General features: G+C 36.3%; 3 protein-coding genes across 5 annotated transcripts in view; 2 read left to right on the top strand and 1 right to left on the bottom strand.

Moving 5' to 3' along the window:
• Window positions 1-201: 201 nt before the first annotated feature.
• On the top strand, window positions 202-3,833 carry LOC123864666. The gene is made up of 5 exons (XM_045905281.1): window positions 202-346; window positions 1,140-1,386; window positions 1,591-1,724; window positions 2,836-2,976; window positions 3,510-3,833. The coding sequence occupies exons 1-5, from the start codon at window positions 202-204 to the stop codon at window positions 3,659-3,661; spliced, it is 819 nt and encodes a 272-aa protein (XP_045761237.1). The 3' UTR covers window positions 3,662-3,833.
• A 1,625-nt stretch (window positions 3,834-5,458) lies between these two features.
• Window positions 5,459-11,080, top strand: LOC123864668 (protein takeout-like). Its single transcript, XM_045905286.1, has 7 exons — window positions 5,459-5,613; window positions 6,572-6,661; window positions 7,182-7,329; window positions 8,379-8,512; window positions 9,602-9,754; window positions 10,230-10,400; window positions 10,681-11,080. The coding sequence occupies exons 1-6, from the start codon at window positions 5,544-5,546 to the stop codon at window positions 10,382-10,384; spliced, it is 750 nt and encodes a 249-aa protein (XP_045761242.1). The 5' UTR covers window positions 5,459-5,543; the 3' UTR covers window positions 10,385-10,400; window positions 10,681-11,080.
• LOC123864667 overlaps window positions 10,919-16,337 on the bottom strand; it is a 16,005-nt gene continuing 10,586 nt past the window's right edge. Inside the window, exons 2-6 of one of the 3 annotated variants that reach the window (XM_045905284.1) lie at window positions 14,564-14,804; window positions 13,206-13,339; window positions 12,541-12,690; window positions 11,739-11,928; window positions 10,919-11,496 (exon numbers count right to left, since the gene is read on the bottom strand). In XM_045905284.1, coding sequence (XP_045761240.1) covers window positions 11,777-11,928; window positions 12,541-12,690; window positions 13,206-13,339; window positions 14,564-14,804 — 677 coding nt within the window. In that variant the 3' untranslated portion in view covers window positions 10,919-11,496; window positions 11,739-11,776. Of the gene's footprint in view, window positions 11,497-11,592; window positions 11,929-12,540; window positions 12,691-13,205; window positions 13,340-14,563; window positions 14,805-16,337 lie in introns of those variants that run through there. The other 2 variants (XM_045905283.1, XM_045905282.1) reach the window with 2 other exon arrangements.

The raw sequence follows: 16,337 nt of genomic DNA, 5'->3' as shown, positions 1-16,337 counted from the left end.
TTATCTATATTAAGGTCTTTAATCTTAGGAGAAACTAGACGTAGGTTAAGCACTAAGTACCTACTTCGTAATATGTACTATAAACCTTACATTATACGTCCTGTAGACCTTAGATGCGAGGCTAAATTTTTTCCACATATGGCTGCAACATTAACCTGTTACTCCTATTATAAAGGCAAAATGCCTCATTGGCAGTCTTAGATGAATATCCAGTTAAAGTGGACAGACATCATGATGATCGCGATAGCCAGGTTCTTGATAGTGGGCCTTTTTGCCAGCTGTGTGGTTTGTAGGCGAGTGCCGGAGCAGAATAGTACAAGTAATGGAGACAATATGGAACAATTGGGTAAGCTGTTATATTTAGTTTTACAATCAAAATATTGTATTAAAAACCATTAAAAGTTAACATCTCAAACAACAATAAAAGTAATGTAATGATCCGACAGTGTTCAAAATACATGATCTTAAAAAATGATGAAAATGGCAATAAATTGTAAATAGAATACTTGAAAAGAGCAACCGCCGTGTTTCTGTAGAAATCTTCTCGGTTCACACGGTTTTCTGAACCAAGTAGATTCGCTTGATAACTCAAAAGCATACAGAAAAGATTATTGAAATAAAAAACTGTCTACTTATTTCAAAATTTTCTAAAAAATAAGTTGATAGTCATAATATAAACTATGTAAATCGAAAACAAATAATTGTTAGTATTTATACCAACTTATTTTAGACAAACCAGGAAATCACTATCTAAGTGACTTTGCATGTCAGCTATATTAATCGAGTTTCAAATTACCTACCGTCATTCCTAAATTATTGAGTCATGCATTATGTACTCAGACGTAATATATCCTTGTAGCATAACTTTGCATAAAACTGGCAGCCTGTCAAATATAGATTTGGAGTGATCTAATATCTGGTAAAATACAAAAACATACTAGGAAGACGAATAACAACGATTTCTACCTATAGGACGCAACAATTCGAGATGGCCATCGGGGTATGAGGCGGGGGAACACCCACACACCCGCGCGTCGCCCGCGCTATCCCGCACCGGGGTAGCGCGAAGTCTGTGCGGGCGTAAGGGGCGGTTGCCATCTCGATCTGTCAAAGAAATTATGTCTCCATTTCGTTTCTAGCCAAGAAGCCAGTCTGTCACTACAGTGACCCCAACGTAAGTGAATGCATCAAGCGCGTAGCAGAACAAGCAAGGCATCTTCTAGCCCACGGCATACCATCCTTCGGTATCCAACCGCTGGAACCCTTGAAAGTGCCAAGCATAAGACTGAGGCAACACAACATGCCTCAAAACCGCTTTAAATATGATGCCTGGTTCACTGATACAACGATATATGGACTCACGAACTACACATTTAATAAACTTGAGTAAGTTAGTTACTAACACAACAATACAATTTATGAAAAGTTTAAAATATTATAAGTTTTCTTCAACAAGTCGTACATAGAACATCAAGATAGGTATATAAAGATATTAGATAGGATAACCATTAAGTTATTTAATTGAATTTAAAAGGATACCTTTCTATTAAAAAAATCTTCTAAATCAAATTTTAAAATATTTTTTTACAGCATCTACCCAGAAGACATAAAAGTGACTGGCAATATTAGTTTACCGCGTCTGACGATGTCAGGAGAGTATGTGGTAATCGGAGAGTTTCAGATGCTGCCAGTGGAATCTACCGGCATAATCCACGCCAATTTTAGTAAGTAAAGATATTCAATCAAAATAATAATTATGTAATTAGGCAAACATTTCCAATTCCACGTCAATAAGAATCTAATAAAAATATAAATCTAAATGGTTTGTCAACTATGAATAGTCATACCAATAATGTCTTCAGACCATGGATGTAGTAAATAATAAAATAAACTGTGGAATCAACTCCCATCGGCGGTGTTCCCACTAGATTACAACATGGGGTTATTCAGGTTGCGGACGAATAAATTCCTGAAAGGCCGGCAACGCATCGGCCTCTGGTGCTGCAAATGTTCATGGGCGGCGGTAATCACTTAACACCAGTTGACCCGCCTGCTCAATTGCTCGCTATTGTATATTTAAAAAAAATCTTCTTAGGACTTTAGCAGAATTAATTTGCTTGAGAGCAGAATTAAGTAATTATCTGAAAAGGTGTGAAAACTTAGTGACTATTTTAGTTTACTGATTACTTCCTACAATTCCATGGGAGAACCAAATATTCTATTCAGACAGATTCATATCGTAGCCATAGGTAATGAAACCAAAAAAACATGTTGTTGCATATAAAAAAAGACGTTTATTTTATTCCATGGGAGAACCAAATATTCTATTCAGATTCATATCGAAGTCATAGGTAATGAAACCAAAAAAACATGTTGTTGCATATAAAAAAAGACGTTTATTTTATTCCATGGGAGAACCAAATATTCTATTCAGATTCATATCGAAGCCATAGGTAATGAAACCAAAAAAACATGTTGTTGCATATAAAAAAAGACGTTTATTTTATTCCATGGAAGAACCAAATATTCTATTCAGATTCATATCGAAGCCATAGGTAATGAAACCAAAAATACACGTTGTTGCATATAAAAAAAGACGTTTATTTTATTCCATGGGAGAACCAAATATTCTATTCAGATTCATATCGAAGCCATAGGTAATGAAACCAAAAAAACATGTTGTTGCATATAAAAAAAGACGTTTATTTTATTCCATGGGAGAACCAAATATTCTATTCAGATTCATATCGAAGCCATAGGTAATGAAACCAAAAAAACATGTTGTTGCATATAAAAAAGACGTTTATTTTAATGGATAGATATATTATTTTCTAGCAAAATGTACCGCGGCTCTTGATGCGGTGGGTGCCAGAGTCCACAAAAGAATGGTTATAAAGGATGCTAACGTGAAGTTGCGCTGCACGGGAGCCCTTGAAGCAACTTTAAGTGAAGCTCATTCTACCACTGGTGAAATGGGTAAGTTATAACTAACTTCTTCTTCTTGACCTTATCCCATGCTACGTGGGGTCAGCACAACATTTCTTCTTCTTCCACTCTCTTCTATCATCCGTCAACGTATCATCCACCCCGTTTCTACGCATATCCTCTTTCACGCAATCCAACAACCTCTTCTTTGGACCTCAACTTTCTCCTCTTCTCTTCTTTTTTCCTTCCACATGCATATTTAACATTCCTCTAGTAATATGACTTTCTTTCCTCCGCATCATATGCTCATACCATGCCAGCTTATTACCCCTCATCTTTTCTACCACTGGCGCCAAAAGTTATAAGTTATAACTAACTCCTAATTATTAGGTTCTAAGAAAATATGTGTGTGAAAATATGTGGAAGCGGTGATAATCCAGTGGTAAAACCCCCCCAAGATACTCAACAGTTACCTACTATTTTACGATGAAAAATACCTATACCTACTTTACCGCTAGTCAGTGAGATATCAATAACAAGAGATGTGTCCGTTAAGTTTATCATGATCTTTATTTTTATTGCAGAGATGATAACCGACCACATAATACACATGCACGCGAACGAGTTAGCAAAAGAAGTGCAGCCGGCCGTCGAGACAGCCCTCGGCATGGTCCTCGAAGACATTGCCAACAAGTTCCTGAAACACATCCCCACTAATATGGTCTTCCCCAATTAGAATACTCAAAACAACATAATATATAGACTCGTATTCACAAACAGTACTATTTTAGACCAATTAGATTATTGATAGTGATCATCTTTTCATGTTATTGGTGGAATTTGAAAACTCCTCCCATGGGTACCTTTATTTGTACTTCACAACCCTGAAAACGGGCCACCATTTTTTGAAGCACGGTTGCAATTTTCAAAAGGTGAAAAAATCCCGCGCTAATATTTAGGTATTAGTCTGTATCGCTACCCGTATGTATACAAGCGTAGGAATTGGTCTTCACTTTTTATTAAAATATGATTGCCTATCTGCTATCTAGCTTTGGCTATCTGGAGTTGTATGAAATATACCTTTGGTTACTTCAGCGATCTTATATCCTGTGGGTTTGGATGTAATGTTTGTGAATACGGGTGTCATGTGTCTAGTCACGTGTTTTACATTTTTATGAAACTGACTGCATTAAGTTTAATATTTATCATCATTAAAATCATAATATTTGAGTGTGTTAATTTATTCTCTATTTATTTAATTTATTTGTATTAATGCAATAAAGTTTTAGAAGATAAATACCGTTTCTATTTTATGAGACCCACATAACATAAATACTTGTAACATGAGATAATCAACTTGCTTAGGTAAATAGGAGTTACTTAACAAGCAATTAATTAGGCGATATACATTTATAAACTTTGTCTATGTCTTAAAAACAAAAATATTTTAATCGTCATGATTTTTAGAGATTTCAAGGCATTGTACCCTACAATAAATACAAAAATAAAATATGCAATGCCAAAGCGTTAATTATTACTAGCGTTAATTATCATAGAATTAATTAGAATTAAGCTTAGTGATACAGTACACTCTAGACTAGACCTTATTTATGGTCGTAAGAAGAGTTTTCTTTCAAAATGGAGAACTTTTCCTTCACCGATTGTCTATCAAATAGGAAAACTGCGAAATGCCTACCGAAATCGGGAAAGAAACAAACGCTTTTGGAGGAAAAATCAGAATGAAAATCAGGAAATTTTTCTTCGTGTCTTGTTCATTTTCCCATTTCAAATTGATGCCACCCATACCTGTCAAACATTGCACTAAAACAAAACAAACTACATTTATGTACAAACGCCAATGCTTATGTTTGTACCACTTTTCCGAAGTATGCCAGCGTGTCGTGCGGTCACAGGCCTACAAATTCGTTACGTCATCTGAATTACAACATTGCACTTCGATGAATGTGCTACTTATACATTGCATTCTATTAAGGGCTTTACAGCACTAAGTTTATGGTTGAGATTAATATGAGTGTTTTTCGGTTTTCTGGTGTAAAGTTACTTGTCGCCATTTTATAAAAGTGCATGCAAAATTGCACTGTCACGGTGACCATGGAGAATTGTGAGCCAAATAAGTCTGAAACTAGATCTAAATTGTCTCTTGGGTTAAGTTAAAGTCAGTCGGCGCTGGAATGATTGATCGAAGGTAATAACACAAGAGCTGGTTAGATACAATCTTCACATAAAAAAACGTCCATACTAACTGAATGATTAACCTATGAACGCTAACCGCTGTGGTTAAGGTTATGAACTTGTTTTGACAATAGCTTGTCTGGCTAAATTTTTTTCTAGTAATTGGGATAATTAAAGAAGAGAAAAATAAGTAAATAACGATATATTGATATTACATACAATAATAAGGATTATGAAACACAGCAGAACGTGTGATAAGGATCTTGATAACAGACCGAGATTAGAATGATATTACAACACCATCATCACGTCTCTTAAAAAAATGTATTTAAAAGAAAAAGAAATTGAATTACATCTTAATGCAATTGGTAATCTAAAAGTCTATGGATATTTTATAATAATTAAACAAAATTTAAACTTTAAAAATGTGGAAATTCTTGTGTTTATTAAGTGTGGTGAATTTAGTCTTTGGCAATGAAAAAAGTTTTATAAACAGTGAGTACCTACCTGTTTTAAACTATTATTTTCCTATTTTCGTTTTTGAGTACCTATGTCGGGCTAAGAGAGCCTCCAATCAAGAGTCTTTATAGAGCATTTTTAGGGTATATTTTTGGGGTATGGATACCTCAAACGGTAAAAAGGAACCTTTATAAGATCACTTTGTTGTCTGTCTGTCAGTCATGTCTGTCAAAAAACCTTTAAGCTACTTCCCGTTGACCTGGCAGGTAGGCAGGTCTTATAGCACAAGTAAACGGAAAAATCCGAAAATCGTGAATTTGTGCTTACATCACAAAGAAAAATTAAAAGTTGTTATTTTTGTACGATAGTACGAATGCCCTTCGAATGTGAGTCTGACTCGCACTTGACCGCTTTTAGATACTATAATTGAAACAGGTTTGAAGGTACACATCTGAGGTGCAGTAAGTACACAGGCATTTAAGTAACTCCGGCGAACAACCTTACTGAGCAAAGGAACCTATCACTGTTTATGGTTCCCCGAGGGTTCAGGGTACCCGAAGGGCGCCAACGGCACCCTATTACTAAGCCTCCGCTGTCCATCCGTCCGTCCGTCTTGACCGTCCCTCTGTCCGTCAGTGGGCTGTATCTCGTAAACCGTACTAGGTAGAGAGTTGAAATTTTCGCAGAATGTGCATTTTTATCGCAGCTATTACAAAAATTATAGAAATTTCACAATAATTGTTATTAATAAGGCGAAAGTTTGAATGTGTGTATGTGTATGTTTTTTGTTACTCTTTCAAGTAAAAACTACTGGACGGATTTGGCTGAAATTTGGAATAGAGGCTGCTTATACCCTGACATACATAGGCAAGAGTTCCCGCGGAAATTAAAAAACCTATATCCTCGCCGACGAAGTCGTGGATATCATCTAGTCTTGAATATAAGAGATTTCTTTATTTAATAAAAATACTAATATTTTTTACATGTATTTCAGTCGGTGGTTTCGTATGTCCTCGAGAGGACAAGGCTCTGGGGAAATGTCTTCGAGACGCGCTGAACGCCTACATACCGCAATTAGCAACAGGTACGCACGATACATTCGTATTAAGTACAGTTTTCTTTAAGTATTAATTTGTAGGGGTCCTTAGTCCTTACCCGAAGGGTGCCAACGGGACCCTATTACTAAACTTCTGCAGTCCATACGTGTGTGCCCTTCAGTCCGTCTGTCTGTCTGTCAGTGGACTGTATTTAGTGACCCGTAATAGGTAAAAAGTTGAAAGAGTTGAAATTTTAACATAATATTGATTTCTATTTCGGCTATAAAAATTTCAAATAGCTTTCATGAAAATTACGTGTACGGAACCCTTCGTGTGCGAGTCTTCGCACTTGACTGATTTTCAATAACCCTGAACAGCTGTCAACGGTCACGCTGTCTTTTTTTTTTGTTGACATCAGTTAACCACACATATTCCAAATTCAAAACTTGCGTGAATTCTGGGAAACTATTTTGCCGATTAGTTGCCTTAACTGGTGACTTAACTTTGCTCTAGTTAATTTATGCTATAGTAATAACTATATTCTATGGTCTCTATGGTAATTTCCAGGGCTTCCGGAATACGGTATACCGCCATGCGAACCACTTGTTGTTCCAACGCTAGCGATCCAGCAGTCCGCCGGTCCCATATCCATCACATCTTCCTTCAGCGATGTGACTGTACGAGGTCCTTCACGTATGCGAGTTAAGCATCTCGAGTAAGTTCCGCTTTTATACCTATCATTGGACACAGACAATAACCATAAATGCAAACAGGCAGGTATTTTCAGCCGATTTTGATATTTTTTTTGGAAATATGTAATGTAACGGGTACCAGCATTACCAGACTTTCAATTTTATCTTGCCTTACCTAGCAGACTATTATTGAAAATTCCTTATGTTGATAATAATTTTAAAAAACCTATGAGTAGTGATTTGTGCAACCCACTTTGCTTTTGATGATTAAAATTTGACGGTAACCGTAATGTTACTTTAACCGCCTGATATGCAACTGGCTCCTAGAAAACAGATTTAAATAGGTATAACTTAAGTAACTTAAGTAATATTGATTAGTATTAAAGTAGTTTAAGCAACATCAGTCTAGCTTACAGAATACAGAAACGGTTACCTCAATGGTAAACTGTAAAGTTTGCAAAACTTTTAGCACATTCGAAACACGTACTAAATCATCGTGCAATCACATTACTCATTATGCATTTCATCATAATTATAAATGTAAGTGATCGACAAGTGTTGAGGAAATAGTCGAAGAAAATTTTCAAAGGTCAGAAATTACTCGTTTATATTGAGTAGCTGTGTGAATAATTTGAAATTCGTTGCCTGACATATAATATGCTGCAGTGACCGATGAAATCTGCATCATATGCCGGATTTTTGACAATACCTTCTTTTCATGACGTAACACTTACTAAGAAAGGATTTTTAGGGTTCCATACCTCAAAAGGAAAAACGGAACCGTTATAGGATCACTTTGTTGTCTGTTTGTCCGTCCGTCCGTACGTCGCGTCTGTCAAGAAAAAAAATTAAAATGTGTTTCAATTTTCAAGGTAAGATAACTATACCAAGTGGGGTATCATCTGAAAGGGCTTTACGTGTACATTCTAAAACGGATTTTAATTTATTTTTAAGCATAATAGTTTTTGATTTATCGTGCAAAATGTCGGAAAAAGTACCCGAGTACGGAATCCTCGGTGCGCGAGTCCGGCTCGCACTTTGCCGGTTTTTTTTAATATTTTTTTGTCTTCAGAGTGGACTCAAAGAACCATTCGTTGATCGCTACGCTACACATACCGGAGCTGAAAACGAAGGGTGACTACAGCCTGAAGGGCCAGCTGTTGATGCTACCAATAGAAGGAAATGGAAAATTCTCAGCTAAATACGGTAATTCAATAGTCATGTTTAAATCTTAAGCTAGGTATTCGTTGTACTATACCTATCTTAGAAGGTAGAGCAAAGAGTGGGATTTGAACATCCTTATTATTATCAGTTTATCTCTTAATGCTTATTAAATCATATTTTATGAAGCTCAAACACGTAGACGAAGTCACGATCCCCAGCTAATATGATGAAATTGTTGATTGATGCATGTTATCGTCGATCAATTTTAGCCAATAAGTAATGAACGCTATTATTGTATGAAAGTTTCGTAGTAGGTAGGTACTAACTGATGATAAATACGAGTCGGCCTCGCAATTTTTGCCTTCATGCAAAGTGTCTGATAAATTACCAAAATATAAATTGTGTACATACATTTTTCAAGAAAATAACACGTAGATTTAAATATTAAAAGACCTTCGAATCTAGGATCACACAAAATTGTCGTCAACCGATAGACGTCCACTGCTAGAAATAAACTTCTACGAGTATATTATGCCATGGTCTTTCGCCGCTTGAATCCAGAGGCTCCTTAGTCCTTTCGTATGTCGTCTGTCCACTTAGTGAAGGCTCCGCCAATGCTGCGCTTACCGGTGGAGGTCGCCATTACAACTCCTTGGCAATATAGCTACTAAGGCAATTATAATTATTGGTATACTTACTCAGGCTCATGCTCCTTGGAGCAAGGAACTCTCGTTCTCAGTAATACTTCATGATCAACCCATTTCCGCCCCACTACTGAGTACGGGTCTCCTCTCAGAATGAGAAGGGTTCAGGCCATAGTCTGCCACGCTGGTCCAATGCGGATTGGCAGACTTCACACACCTTTGAGAACATGGAGAACTCTCAGGCATCCAGGTTTCCTCACGATGTTTTTCTTCACCGTTAAAGCAAGTGATATTTAATTGCTTAAAACGTACATAACTGAAAAGTTAGTGGTGCGTGCCCGGGATCGAGCCTCCAACCTCCGATTAGGAGGCGGACGTTCTTACCACTAGGGTATCACTGAATTTATACTTAATTAGCGTAATAATTAGGAGCATAATAATTAATGAGCAGTAATACTTAATTATCACAATTCATTTATGAATGCAGGTGACATCGATGCAACAGTGACGATAGTTCTGGGTCGCACACCCAAAGAAAACGCAGCCGACGCCCTTGCTTGCAAAAGCCTTGATGTCAAATTCCATATAAAAAAAGCTGTTATGGAACTGAATAACCTGTTCGGAGGAGACGATGATTTAGGTAAGGTAACCAATTCTGTACTTACCAGATGAAACTTATTTACCTACAGAATATTTTTCAACGTAATCGTGTTTGGGTTTTAAGAAATCTGTGGTAAATGAGTATTAACTCAGCTATTAGCTATACTGTAGGCTTTTAAATTTAAATATTAAAGTCTCTACCCACATTATAAATGCGAAATGTGTTTATTTGTTGGTTTGTCCCTCAATCACGTTGCAACGGAGCAGATCGAAGTAATTTTCATGGATTAGGACCAGAGGAGGGGCATATTAAGCTGATTTTTATCCTGAAAAATCATAAAGTTCCCACGGGACTTTTAAAAATTTATATCCGCGCGGACGAAGCCGCGAGCATCAGCTAGTGATTAATAACAATACATCAATAGCATTTGATTGTGATCTCACCTGATGGAACTTGGAGAGCGGTAATCTAGAACTCCTAAATCGTTTTTTTAAATTATATCATATTTTTTCAGGAAAAGCCATGAACAAATTTCTGAATGAAAACTGGGAGCCACTATTAGAAGAACTTCAAACACCGATGGAGGAAGCCTTGAGGGATTTCCTGAAACCGTTAGCAGACCACGCTTTCGGCACAATGGATGCTGACGACATATTGCTGATAAAATAGCATGCATGTATTATATAATATGTATGCATGTATTTTATTAAGTAAAATAATAGAATAACATTGTTATTTCGTCGAATTCTTAGGTTATTATTTATTGTAGTATAAGTGTACTTATTAAGTGTTTATATTAAATTTAATTTATTAATATTAAGTAATAACTAAGCGTGCCTTAAAAACCATGGTCATGTTGTGCGACCATATATAGGATTACAATAAGGTCAAAATGTAGCAATTTAAGAATTAGGTAAAAATCATTATTGTAATCTGTTTTGGTTGACAATAAATAAATAAATAAATATATGCGGAATTAAAATATTTCAACAGAATTTGGATCTCAATACGCTTGCAAACTTGAACTTATAAGTATTATTTCGTCAAGATGTAATTAAGAAAACGATCGCTACTAGTCGTTAGTTATTAAAAGTGATATTATTTATTACAATAATTATTTGGTTAAGTTAATAATATTGTTGTAATAAGTCGTGATTAGAGTAAATGTAATGTTATGCAATTTAGAAATGATGCGAGTCATAATATAGTTATGAAATTATTTATTGCGTTAATAATATCACGAATACTTGTACTTAGTAATTCTATAATCATCACAACGTCTTAACGTTACTATAATCAAATAAATTGTATTTATAAAATACCTTATTTTACTAAATAAATAATAAAGCTTAACATTAGTCTCAAGTACAAGATTTTTCGCCTTCAATTTCAGTAGGATTAATGCAATTATTTTACCTTCAAAAAACATTGTTGAGACATTAATGTAATATAAAAATTAATGTTATGATCACAGAATTTTGAAAAGCTGTAACTTTTGTAACCAATCAAAAATACTAAGCGCATTCTTGGGCACTGAATCTTGATGTAGCATTAGTGGCACAAGTTGTTCTACATGAAATAAATGATCAAATATTGTTAAAACACCATACCAGATACTCCTTTGTGCACAAAACAAAAGAGTGTGACATACACAACTTCATACTAGCAAAGTCATATCCCATAACACATCATCAAAAATATTTAAATGCTAGAACATTTGATTTAACAAAATTTGATGATTACTAGACATTCTTTTTGAAAGAGAATGTGATACTTTTACCTTATGGACTGAGAGCCAGCGCGCGCCAGAGCTTCGTTATTTTATAAAAGCTGAAAGTTTCTCTGCGTATTGCCCGTAACACACACATAGACTTTTACACCTTCATTACCGGTTATCTTCCAAAGCCAGCATGATCCAAACTTCATAGTTGATGATCGTTCCTCCCTGTGTTGGGGAAAATACGCAGAGAAACTTTCAGCTTTTATAAAATAACGGAGGTCTGGAACGCGCAGGCTCTCTCTATTATCTTGTACTTTAAAGTCACTGATCACATCACTTCACTAGGCCGTGAGCCAAACATCGATCGGTATTCTCTCGAAGGCAGCGTTGAGGAAGACGCGGAAGTGCTTCGCGATGGCTGCGGAAGCTGCCGGTCTCATCTCGTCAATGATTTCAGCAGCATTGTTATTTAAGAATTGATTCATCGCCTCTCCTGAAATTTAGAGTATTTGAAGATCACCCACAGGATCAATTTTTTTTGCAAAAAAAAAAACACGAAAGAGTTAATAGGATTATTAATGTTTCACCTTGCAAATTAGGCATGAGATTTGTAAAGCTTGTGTACTAAAATAATTCATGAGTATCGATACCAATATTATGAGTGCGAAATTGTGTCTGATTGTCTGTTAGCTTTTCACTGCCCATAACCGATTTTGTCAAAAGGTACAGAGATGGCTTGCATCCCAGGGAAGCTATTTTTGGTCTCGGAAAATCAAAAAGTTCCCACGGGATTTTAAAGCACCCTAAATCCATATGGACAAAGTTGCAGGCATTCTGAATATCGACATGCACTAATTTTTTCCGGAAAATCAAAGAGTTCCCACGAAATTTTTAAAACCTAAATCCACGCCAACAAAGTGTGGCCCTCACTTTAGACTCTGCAGGAGTTACATGTTTATTATATGAGCAAACTTCTCCAAATTTTGATTTAAAAAATGTTAAAATATGAATTTGTTTAGTAGGTGTTCCGGTCCCAATTAAAGGATTTGAACCCTTATTGAAAATAATAAAATAAAAGGTCTAAAGTATTAAGTTATCAACTCACCAATAACACTGCCGTGATTTACGGTGTCCCTGACCTTGAAGCGTGAGCTTTTCAGCTTAAAGTCCACCTGCATGCGGTCAGCGGTCATGTACTTCACAGCCTGCCTCTCGATCTCTTTGCCGAAAATCTTTATTATTGCCACCACGTCGTCTGCAACAGATATGACCAGTGAAAATCAAAGTTTGTTAAATAATCTTCTAAACACATAAAAAGACTTATCCTGACTAATTGATCTATGAACGCGGAGGTTAGAAATTTGAAATAACGTAGGCTACTACGTACGTACGTAGGTACTAAGAAAGGATTATCGGAAATTCCGCTCATAAAATTTTCGCAGTCATAATAGTACTAGAGGATGCCCGCGACTTCATCCGCGTGGATTTAGGTTTTTAAAGATCCCGTGGGAACTGTTTGATTTTCCGGGATAAAAAGTAGCCTATGTCCGTCCTCGGGATATAAACTAACCTTGTACCAAACTTTGTTAGAATCGGTTAAACTTTTGGGCCGTGAAAAGGTAGCAGACAGACAGACAGACAGACACACTTTCGCATTTAATATTAAGTATGGATAGTATGGAAGTATGGCTAGTATGGATGAATATGGATTTAGAACTCAATGTCACGAAACTGGAAGTTGCTAATGAATTAGAAAATTATGATACTAACTGAATGAAGCCCAGAAGTCACCCTGAGAGCGTACAGGGAACAGCAGCACCTGCCCGGACACTTCGTAGCGGCCGCTCACTTCAATGCGGGGCAGCACCAGCCCCATGTCAATACGCAGCTTCCTCAGATCTGATCTGAAAGGTTTCATAGAAACGAGTTAGATCAATTAAGTAAGTATTCAAACGCGGCGGTGTATGTTAGATTTCCGTGTCTGGGTTTGGGAAAATTCATTAATTACTAAAATTAGGTATATCAATAATGTCAGGTCTGGTATGACTTTAGGGAGGCTTTGCGAAACCGTAAACTTCAACGTTACTATTTTTAATAAAAGCTTTTTATTAGGTTTCCTTGTCTGTATGTTTCCATTCCGTGGAAATCGGTAGGTATTAAGTATATACTAAGTAAGTTACACCTACTAATATCCGTTAAGCATACTAATATAGGTACTAAACGGATTTTTCGGCTACTTCCATTGTCAAAGTTGCCCAATTCTACTATAGAAACTCTATCTTTTTTACAAGTGCCTAAGGTAGATCTTTATTACTCGTAACATAACAAAGAGTCGCTCTTGACCTGAATGGTGTAGAATTTTGAATGAACCTGCACACGTAAGATTATACATTACCATAATACCACCATAATAATACAACCTATTACATCGCGTTACATTTAAAGTAGTTTTACGATAATCGTCCATACTACACTGGGTAAGTGTGTCAAAATGTGTCGCTGGTGAATATTATTAGCCAACTGGCTACCCACAATAATTTGAGACGGCCATACAATCGCATATAGACACCTCATAACTCATTGTATTTTGAAAATCCGCTTTTTTATTTTCTGCTTATCCGGTTCTTTTGTATACTTATTTACTTACAACAATAACTAACATCTGACGGAGTTTTTTCCAAAATATGTAGATATGATAGACAATATATTCAGCTATACTAATATCACTTATCATATCATGTACCTACCTAATTTCAACAGCTTTCATTTAGTTCTTTACATAGATAATATTACCGTGCTTCTACAGTAAAAATTTATTTCTTGCAATTAAACCGTTTTGTTTGCCAGCTACTCAATTGAGGTTATGATGCTCAAAATTTAAAAAGAGTTTGAATTATTGCTTAGCACTAAAGACGCCTCTATTTTATGCCTTTTTTTCATAATACCTATTAAGGAGTCGGCCAATCCACGCAACTTTGCCAGTGGTAGACTATGACCAAACCTTTCATATTGGAGGAGACCCGTGCTCTGTAGTGAGCCGGCGATGGGTTGATCATGATGATAAGGATTTTTGTTTAATAAAGTAGGTTATATATTTATTTATATTGGAGTATTTCAGTCACACGCACCTGATTTTAGTAACAGTGTAATTGCTAGGTCCGATCACGGTGATGTTGCTGAATGTCGCTCGTACTCGTACTGGGCCAGCTTCGTTCTCCATCGTCAGCCGGTCTATCAGCAAGGGTTCCACTGCCGGTACGTCCAGGTCTGGCAGACCCCTCGCGAGGTACGGCCGTAAGTGGTTGAAGGACCTTTTGATGCAAGAGTCTAGTTGGGGATCGCTCCGGCTGCATGGCAGTAGGTATTCCGCTGTGAATGAAACAATATTGTCTTATTAATTAATTACTTTGTTTTTTTTTCATATAGGAATAACATAGTCGAATTGAGAACCTCCTCCTGTTTTGAAGTCGATTAAAAATGGATACAAGGATACAAGATACAAGGATCAGAGATAGCTTGCATCCTCAAGCGACAAAATCAAAGAGTTCCTTCCACCAAAAACCGGCCAAGTGCAAGTCAGACTCGCGCACTGAGGATAATCAAAAACTATCCTGCATAAAAATAAATAAAAATCTGTTTTAGAATATAGTAAAGCTCTTTCATATGATACCCCACTTGGTATAATTATCTTAGTTTGAAAATTTTAACAATTTTTTTTTAAATAATGTAACTACAAATTCGCGGTTTTCGGATTTATTCCTTTACTTGTACTATAAGACCTACCTACCTGCCAAATTTCATGATTCTAGGTCAACGGGAAGTACCCTATAGGTTTTCTTGACGGACACGACGGACGGACGGATGGACGGACGGACAGACAGATAGACAGACAGAGAACAAAGTGATCCTATAAGGATCACTTTGTTCTCTCAAGGTTCCGTTTTTCCTTTTGAGGCACGGAACCCTAAAAACCAAATCCTTCCTGTGTGAGTTCAACCCGCACTTGACCGGGTTTTTTAATAAGACGTAATGAATTAATTTCTGAACCAGTGGGAGAAAATATAATAATAATAAACGGAAAATACAATAACTCAAAATAGATAAACAAAATACTTCACTATTTTAATGGTAACTAGAATACCCCTTTTAGTTATTGCGTGTTGAGATTCAAGCCCTTTAACCTTTGGTAAGAGTACAATAACATTTATTGCTATTTATGTCAATGAATAGATAAAAACTAATTTGTGACGACTGTGTGACGCAAAGGGTTCAAGTCCCGCTTCTGCCAAAGTGTATTTTGTAACGTGCATATTCGTTACCATTCTCCAATTACAATACATGAATTGTTATCTGAAATATCATTTCAAATTGCCATTTAGGTATTATTAACAATCCTACTAATATTATAAATGTGAAAGTGTGGATGTTTGGATGTTTGTTACTCAATCACGCAAAAACGGCTTAACGAATGGCATGGAGATAGATTATACCCTGGATTAAGACATAGGCTACTTTCTATCCCGAAAAATCAATGAGTTCCCACGGGATTTAAAAAAAAAATTTATATCCACACGGACGAAGTCGCGGGCATCAGCTAGTATTATAATAAATTTTTATTTTTTGTCCTCTGATATTTTGATCGAACTTGAATAAGCCATCGTTGTTGTCGTCATCGCAAAATTGTACACAAGTGGACACCAGTCCATTGTATTCTGTATCATGTCGCCTGCATCCAGCGATCCAATAAACTTAAATCTAAATTAAAACTAAAATAACTTATCACTTGAACTTGAACGGTCGTAATTTGTACAACAAACTCTTGCACAAGGTCACTGATTATATAAGCAGCTCATGTAATGCAGTGAAGAACGGCCCGGAAACCTACTTGTGACGAAAACTGGC

Source organism: Maniola jurtina, chromosome 4, assembly GCF_905333055.1.
Source record: "Maniola jurtina chromosome 4, ilManJurt1.1, whole genome shotgun sequence".
Classification (NCBI taxonomy): domain Eukaryota; kingdom Metazoa; phylum Arthropoda; class Insecta; order Lepidoptera; family Nymphalidae; genus Maniola; species Maniola jurtina.
Note: the sequence above shows the minus strand (reverse complement) of the source record. Positions and strands in the feature narration are given on the sequence as shown.

What these genes read in the sequence shown, in the direction of transcription:
- LOC123864666 (XM_045905281.1), top strand. Translation starts at nt 202, where the DNA reads ATGAATATCCAGTTAAAGTGGACAGACATCATGATGATCGCGATAGCC. An exon ending in TACACATTTAATAAACTTGA is followed by an intron (nt 1,387 to 1,590) that starts GTAAGTTAGTTA and finishes ATTTTTTTACAG; the next exon opens with CATCTACCCAGAAGACATAA. An exon ending in TTCTACCACTGGTGAAATGG is followed by an intron (nt 2,977 to 3,509) that starts GTAAGTTATAAC and finishes TTTTTATTGCAG; the next exon opens with AGATGATAACCGACCACATA.
- LOC123864668 (XM_045905286.1), top strand. Translation starts at nt 5,544, where the DNA reads ATGTGGAAATTCTTGTGTTTATTAAGTGTGGTGAATTTAGTCTTTGGC. An exon ending in ATGCGAGTTAAGCATCTCGA is followed by an intron (nt 7,330 to 8,378) that starts GTAAGTTCCGCT and finishes TTTTGTCTTCAG; the next exon opens with AGTGGACTCAAAGAACCATT. An exon ending in AAAATTCTCAGCTAAATACG is followed by an intron (nt 8,513 to 9,601) that starts GTAATTCAATAG and finishes TTATGAATGCAG; the next exon opens with GTGACATCGATGCAACAGTG.